This window comes from Melopsittacus undulatus, unplaced genomic scaffold (genome assembly GCF_012275295.1).
Source record: "Melopsittacus undulatus isolate bMelUnd1 unplaced genomic scaffold, bMelUnd1.mat.Z mat_scaffold_49_arrow_ctg1, whole genome shotgun sequence".
In the NCBI taxonomy this organism is placed as follows: domain Eukaryota; kingdom Metazoa; phylum Chordata; class Aves; order Psittaciformes; family Psittaculidae; genus Melopsittacus; species Melopsittacus undulatus.
In genome coordinates, this window is record NW_022994370.1 from 678,795 (window position 1) to 687,087 (window position 8,293).

At 54.3% G+C, this 8,293-nt stretch overlaps 1 protein-coding gene across 1 annotated transcript; it reads left to right on the plus strand.

Annotated features, from left to right (window-relative positions):
- The first annotated feature begins 6,642 nt into the window (after positions 1-6,642).
- On the plus strand, positions 6,643-7,566 carry LOC117438582 (olfactory receptor 14A16-like). Its single transcript, XM_034074054.1, has one exon. It carries the CDS (start codon positions 6,643-6,645, stop codon positions 7,564-7,566), a length of 924 nt encoding a protein of 307 aa, XP_033929945.1.
- Positions 7,567-8,293: the final 727 nt, after the last annotated feature.

Sequence of the window (8,293 nt, forward strand, 5' to 3'; positions counted from 1 at the left end):
ACAGGAGACCCCTCCTCTGAGGGTCGGGAGCTGCATCTGCCGTGGCTGCCCTGCACATCCAGGGCCGTGTGCTTTGACTTTGCCATCCTGTTTGAGTGTGGCTGCAAAGACATTGTGGGTGCTGCTGTGAAGGGAGGAGAAGCTGTCAGGAGATGTGCTGGTGCCATGGCAGCTGTAGGAGCAGGGCATGGCTGAGGAGGAGCTCAGCCCTGGGCTTGTTGATGTGCTTGGAGCTCAGCTCTGCCTGCAGAGGTGCTGGGGGCAAAGCAGGAGCCTTGTGTGTGCAGGAGCTGCTGGGGTCAGAGGTGCTCAGAAGGTGTCAGGGCAGGAGAACTTCTCCCTCCCTCTCAGAGCCTGGGAAGTGCAAGGGTCACCCCAGATCCCAGGAACACCCCCTTAGTTTCATCCCCCCCTGGGCAGAGGGATGAGCTCATCACCAGCATCCTCACAGGTCAGATTTAGGGAGAACCCCCCAGCTGCAGCCCCAAAACCTGGTAAGGTGCCCCTCGTATCTGCGGTTCCCCCCTCCCCAATGATCTGTGGGATGGTCTCTGGTGGCTGTAGCCCCTGTTTGAGGGCTCCATTGGTCCCTCAAATTCCTCTGCCCCTGCAGAGCTTGGGCACATTCCCATGAACCTGCAAATCCCTCAAAACCTCCAGTTCCCTTCTGAACCCCAAGTCCCCCCATTTACTGCCATAGGCCAACAGGGGCACTGAAGAGTCAGGGTACCCTGGCACAAATGTAACCCCCAGTTTTGGGACATTGGGTGTTCTCCAAATCCCTGCACCCCCCCCTGGGGAGTTTTGGGTATCTCCCCCAATGCCCAAATCCCCTCTGAACCCCAAAACTCTCCCTCTCAACCCATCTCCACCCTGGGGGAACGTTGCTCACCCAAGAGTGACTCAGGGTGCCCTGGGAACCAGGTACCCCCATTTTCGGCACATGGGAGTTCCCCCAATATAATGTGCCTCTTACACAAGATTTGGGGAACCCCCCTGAACCCCCAAATGTTCCTTGAACCAGCAAATCCCTCCAACCCCTCAAAGTCCTCCCATTTTTGGACACGGGGCTCCCTTGGGCATCCAATGAGATTTGTCTGTCCTGCAATTGATGGACTCCCATTTTCGGGATATGGCAAGTCCCCCAAATACCTGAGCCACCAGAGGTGTTTTGGGGACAAGCCTGAATCCTCCAAATCCCCCCAGGATCCCCGCAAATCCCCCCAAACCCAGAGCCTGCAGCTCTAAACCTCCCAAAGCTCAGCACAGTGGCACAGAGCTGCTAAAAAAGGGGTGTCCTGAAAAGTGGGGTCTCCCCAGCACCTGCCCTGGGTGTCCCCCAAGATGCTCTGGGACTGGAATGCACTGGTGAGACCCCAACATTGCTTTGGGTTCGTGTCATGGTTTGAGCATGTTTTGAGGGTGTTTTTGTTCAAGGTTTTTTTTTCCAGCCAGGTGGAGGATGGGAGGCCGGGAGGAAGGAGAGACAGGACACCTGACCCAGGCTAGCCAATGAGGTATTCCATACCATAGCACGTGATGCCCAGGAGGCATACTGGGAAAGAGAAGGCTGGGGGAGAGAGCTGTGGAGGAAAATGGAGGAGGGAGCACATGGTGCTTGGCCGGGCAGGGTGGAGTGAGTTATGGGTCGGTGGCTGGTGGGTGTTGTATTCTCTTCACTTGCTGTTTGCTGTATCATTATTATTTGTAGTAGTAAATGGCAGTAGGGGTTTTGTGTTATGCCTTAGCAATTAAACCGTTCTTATCTCAATCCGTGGGGTCTACATTCTTTGGATTCTCCTTCCTAACTCTCCAGGAGTTGGGGGACTTGGTTTAAACCACGACAGTTCGGTAGTGTATTCAGCGGCCAGAGTGTGTGAATCCCCCAAAAGAGGCACCCCAATAAAGGGGCACCCCAAAACCACACTGCCCCCAAGCCCCTGGATGCACTCAAAGCAATTGTAGTACCTCAAAAATCCTGGGGTAAACCCAAATCTCCCTGAAGCAGCCCAAGAGCAAGGAAGACCCCCCCACGTGGGGGCCTGGAGCAGCTTAAAGCCACCCCCATCCTTCCATCACCCCAGGCCCCCCCACATGAACCTGGGGACCCAAAATCATGGAGGGGCCCCACCAGACACCTTGCCCCCAACTGGGGGTACCCCAAAAAAGCTGCTCCCCCCCTCTAATGACACCCACCCCCAAACTGTTTCTTCTTGCCACCAAACCACACCCCATGGGGCAGCACAACTCCCCCCTCTCTGGTATCATGGAGTCGGGGGGGGCAGCCCCAGAGTGGGACTTGCTTAATTTGGGGTGTCCCACCAAAAAGACCAAGGAGGCCTAGTGGGGGATGAGCAGAAGCACCTTAGGCAGGGACTGGGAACACTGGGAGAGACTGGGAGCACCCACAGCAGGTAGTGGGAGCATCAAGAGGAACTGGGAGTTGAGCGTGCCTGCAAGCAGGAAGACTTGTGGCAGGGACTGGGAGCACTGCGATATTGAAACCCCAGCAGTATCTGGCACCATAGTGGCCTCTATTGGTCTGTACTGGTGCAAACTGGACTGCACTGCTCCATACTGGGATGTGTAAATTTGCAGATGACACCAAGTCGGGTGGGAGCATTGATCTGCTGGAGGGTAGGAAGCTCTGCAGAGGGATCTGGACAGGCTGGATCCATGGGCTGGGGCCAATGGGATGAGGTTCAGGAAGGCAAAGTGCCAGGTCCAGCACTTGGGCCACAACAACCCCTGCAACGCTGCAGGCTTGGGGAAGAGTGGCTGGAAACTGCTGATGGGAAAGGAGCTGGAGGTGCTGATTGATGGAGCTGAACATGAGCAGCTTGTGCCCAGGCAGCCAGGAAGCCTCCAGCATCGTGGGCTGGATCAGCACCAGTGTGGCAGCAGGGCCAGGGCAGGGATTGTGCCCCTGCACTGGGCACTGGGGAGGCTGCACCTTGAATCCTGTGTTCAGTTCTGGGGCCCTCACTGCAAGAGAGACCTTGAGGTGCTGGAGCGGGGCCAGAGAAGGGCAATGGAGCTGGTGCTGGGAAAGGAAACAGCACAGGAGGGTATTTTTAGTGAATTGTTGTTCTTCCTGATAAAACCTGTTGGGCTCCAGCATCTTGTTCCATGGTTTCCATGGTAATTGGAATGTATTTTTGTTATTAAAAATAGTATTTCATTTTCTGCTCCCCTGAGCTCCAAGAGAAACAGCAACAAGGGCCTCCCCTTGTGCCACAGCTTGGACCCTGTGCAAGATGTGACAGGAAAACCAGATGGGCTGGTGCTTCTGGAGCAGCCTGTGTCCTGCAGAGCCTTGTCTGGGACAAGGCCAGGGTTCTGTGTAAGCACTGCCCCAGTTCAGCCCAGCTGTGCTGTAGTGAAGAGCAGCACCCCTGGCTGCCGGGTGCAGAGTCAGGGCTGGGTGCGTGCTCCCCAGCCCCTTCTCTCCTGCCTCCTTTGTCTGCAGTGAATCACAAACCATGTTCTCTTCAGGAATTCTTTCCCATGAGGCTGCTGGGACACTGGAACATGTTTCCCAGACAAGTCCCACATGCCTGTTGGGAATCTGGTCAGGAGTGCTCCAAGAATGGCTGGCACAGAGACCAGCAAATGTGATTGAATGTGGATTTATAAGAGCAGGATTCCACAGGATCTGGGGGCGAGGCCCCACTCCAGCACCTACAAGAAGAGATTGTGTCAGACTTGGAATGATTTATACAGCATTGAACTGAAGTCATGTGCATAGAAACTGCAAACACAAAGGAATAAGGGAGACCCTCCCGTTGTGTCACCAGGTTCAGATTGGACCCCTTTGCTTTCTAAACTCATTCTCCAAGAGCAGTCTGGGTGCGGCTGGATCCCTTCTTAGCCTCAGGCCTGGTATTCATGTAAAGGATCACAAATGTCAGCCAGCAGCAGTTTGCATTTGTAAACTCAATCACAGGATCTCTAACAGCACTTGATCACTGATGCACTTGCAGTTAAATACCTAACCTAACACAACACACTGAGATGGAGCTAGTTGGCTGTACACATATCTAGATGCATACCTATGTTAAAGCTGCCCTTGTTGCAGTGAAAAGGAAAAGCAGAGCACAATACTCACATCAGCTCTGGAAGTGCTCCTCAGCAGGCGAAGGGCTGAGTGTCAGCGAGCAGCAGAACAGCCCAGGCAGATGATACCCCTATTTCCTAAACCACAGAGTTTAGAGGCTCTCAGAGCTGTGTCACTCTGGGGGAGATGCCACTCACAGCCCATTGGGGTCCAGGAGAGCTCAAAGGGTCTCTCTCTTGAAACCACCATTTCCAGGGTCACCAGATGATGGGGCTTTAGTCATCAGTCCCATTTCATCCTGCTCTCAGTTCTGTGTCGGTTTCCCCAGGGCACAACAGCTCTGTTCCAGGCTGTCAGGGAATGACTGATCATCCTGAAAGAGCTGCTGCTATGATCAGGCAGTGTCCAACTGTCCTGCTCTCTGTGCTGCTCCCACCTTGGGCAGGCAACCAGAGCTCCTGGTGCAGCCAGGGAACAGCCAGCATCCGACTCCTTGCACTGTGCAAAGGCTGGGGCCGAACAGGAACTCCTGGGGAAGCAGAGGGCTCCAGGATATGGGGGGGATGCATCAGCACATTCCATCTGGAGACTGAAGTCAGTCCATCTTTCTCAGAGTGGTGTGGTCACCTCTTGTCTCTGTGCCTACAAACAGAATACTGCTGAATTCCAGTTATAAATTGAAGGAAATATTTGGGTGCTTTACGCAAATGTTCAGAATTTCTTAGATGGGTTTAAGTACCATTATTTATATGAGGAGGTTTCTGCATCAACATAACTTGTCCAGCTGATTTCTATGCTCTAATGTGTAGCAAAATGTTTAACAACAAATAGAACAGGATATAAATTAGTGAAATTATGGTAGGATGTAAAATTCAACTTTAAAGCCACAGTTACTGTTGGTGACCATCCAACCAGGGTATCCCACCAGAGATGTCCTCATGCTCAGTGTGTGGACTTGCCAGTGACAGCTTAATGGTTAGACTCAATGTTCTCAAAGGGCCATTTGCAAATTAAGTGATTCTGTGATTGTAAGAGAAGAAGATTTTTAGCCTTAAATCTCTGAATCATGAGAGAAATGGCACTGCAGGAAGGCAGTTTGTGTCCCAGATGAGGGAGGGAGCATCAGTGCTTGCTTCAGTCCCTGGAGCCTCAGGCAGCCCTGGAAGGAGCCCAGTGGGGCAGAGGCAGAGCCACCTTGGGCTGGGCCTCTGTTGCTGAGCTGGGACCCAGGGGAGACCTGTGAGACTCAGAGAGCTTAAAGGCACTTGGCAGTGAGGGATGCTGAGGAGGAGGAAAAACCTTCTGGAGCAGTAACCTTCCCAGCCCTCTTTGTGGTAAGGCTCTGGGTGTAGGGCAATGAAGCTGCAGTTTCAGTGTGTAGATAAGGAGGAGGATGTGGTGCAGAGCAGGGCTTCCCTCTGCACCATGGCAGGGACAGGACAAGGCAGGTCCCTGGTGCCGGGTTGTGCTGGCTGCAGGCTGTGAATGTGGGTGTGCAGCCAGGGGTGCCCAGCGCTGTCCTTGCGAGCAGGGTCCCTGCAGCCCAGGGGCTGTGTGCAGGGGCAGGGACTCTGCTGCCTGCCAGGGTCAGCACTCAGCCTGCCTGGGAGCTCCCACGGTGATGGGAGAGAAACTAGGTGGGAAGGAACAACTCCTGGCATGGAAGAAAAAGTGTTTTTGTGCACTGGAGAGGGTGCTGTGTGGGTCAGGGCTGCTCAGAGCTCCACATCACTCTGAGCACGTTTGCAGAGGGTCCTTCTGAAAGACACTGAGGCAGCGTTCACCTTTGAAGGCAAGATCCTGAGCTTTGATGTTTTCACTCTTGGTGGGCAGGTTGGGCAGTGGGAGCTGGGAATTCACTTCTGTGCTTTGGAGAAGGCACCGAGAGTCTTGTCAGGACTTGTGTGAGCTGCTCCTGAGCCCCTGCAGAGGCAGAGATGCCCCTGGGCAGAGCCCTGCTGCCGGGAGGGGTGTGCAGGGCAGAGCTGAGCACACAGCCCATGGGATGGGCTCTGGCAGCACTGAGAGGGAGCAGAGCTGGGCACAGAGCAGCAGCTCCTGGCAGGGACAGCTCCAGGCAGCAGAGCCATGGGCAGGGAGTGGGGGGAAAGTGCAGCCCAGGCCTGGGGAGGCTGCGTTCAGGCAGCTCTCTTGGTGTCTGCCTTCCACTGCAGGTGGCTGCTGGACATGCTCTGCTGGGCAAGGAGCTGACTCTCTCTACAAAGTGCAGGGCAGCTGAGAACCAGACTGATGGACACTGCAGCAACCTTGAGTAGGCACTAACCCACAGACAGCTGAGCCCTTCTGTCTGTTCCATGGTGAGACACTTCACAGTTGCCTTCAGAAACCTACATAGGAATTGTATCCCTGAAAAAGTCACTTGTCAGCTGTGACACTGGGAAAACAAACAAACCAACCAACCTCAGAGACAATCATGACCAAGTCACTCTGAGCCTTTCCTCTGCAACATGAAAGTGTTCACAGTCGTGAGTGTGTAAATTGCACTTCTGTATCTGACATCCCTCCTGTCCTAACCCATCACTGCCTGTTTCTCCCATGACAGTGTCCATGCCCAGAGGCAGCAGATGTCCAACGGCAGCTCCATCACCCACTTCCTCCTCCTGCCATTCGCACACACGCGGGAGCTGCAGCTCTGGCACTTCTGGCTCTTCCTGGGCATCTCCCTGGCTGCGCTCCTGGGCAACGGCCTCATCATCACCAGCACAGCCTGCGACCAGCACCTCCACACCCCCATGTACTTCTTCCTGCTCAACCTCTCCCTGCTGGACCTGGGCTGCATCCTCACCACTGTGCCCAAATCCATGGCCAATTCCCTCTGGGACACCAGGGCCATCTCCTACACAGGTTGTGCTGCACAGCTCTTTCTCTTTCTCTTCTTCATTTCAGCTGAGTTTTATCTCCTCACTGTCATGTCCTATGACCGCTATGTGGCCATCTGCAAGCCCCTGCACTACGGGACCCTGCTGGGCAGCAGAGCTTGTGTCCACATGGCAGCAGCTGCCTGGGCCAGTGGCTTTCTCACTGCTCTGCTGCACACAGCCAATACATTTTCACTACCCCTCTGCAGAGGCAATGCTGTGGAGCAGTTCTTCTGTGAAATCCCCCCGATCCTCAAGCTCTCCTGCTCACATTCCTACCTCAGGGAAGTTGGGCTTCTTGTGTTAAGTTGCTTTTTAGTGCTTGGCTGCTTTGTGTTCATTGTGGTGTCCTATGTGCAGATCTTCAGGGCTGTGCTGAGGATCCCCTCTGAGCAGGGACGCCACAAAGCCTTTTCCACGTGCCTCCCTCACCTGACTGTGCTCTCCCTCTTTGTCAGCACTGGTTCCTTTGCCTACCTGAAGCCCCCCTCCATCTCCTCCCCATCCCTGGATCTGGTGGTGTCAGTGCTGTACTCGGTGGTGCCTCCAGCAGTGAACCCCCTCATCTACAGCCTGAGGAACCAGGAGCTCAAGGATGCTGTGAGGAAGCTGCTGACTGGATGCGTTTGATCAGCCATACACTGCCTGCTTTACCCTGGAAAGAGCTCCAAGTGTAGGTCATGACATGCCATGTCTGTCTGCTTTATGTATGTTTTCCTGTTTTAATTTGTGGTGATGTTGTCTTCATAAAAATGTCACTTTTCATTTCCTCCTGCTTAAGAAGCTACTTGTGTTTTGTGACCCACAGACTTTGTGTCAGTGGGTTCTCTTACTGTATTTCAGTAAAATAAATGATCCTGCAGCAAGTTCTTCCCTGTGCTATGTCCTCACATGGCAGGAATGAAGGGGAATGAAAGCAGCTTTGTGGCTGCTCCAGCTCTGGGATGGCTGCTCTGTGCCTGGAGCAAGAAGAGCTCTTGAGGAGCCCAAGGGTCGGAGCTGTTGTGCTGGTGTGAGGAGATGGGATGGCATGGGGGGGGCTGCAGAGCTCTCAGGGTGTCCTGGGCAGGAGAGCAGGGGACACAGGGGTCCCTGCAGGGGACTGCCCTGCAATGGCCCAGGCTGGGGCTGCCTGGCTGGGAGCAGCCCATGGGAAAGGTCTGTGTGGGCAGGAGCTGGACAGGAGGCAGCTGTGCCCTGGCAGCAAGGGAGGACAGCAGCATCGTGGGCTGTATGAGCAGGAGCACGGCAGGAGAATAAGGGAAATGATGCTCTGGGATACTCCATCCAGGTTTCAGATCAGTTCAGGAATGCTGTTGGCAAGCAACAATGGGTTTAGCAATGGGACCTCAGGACA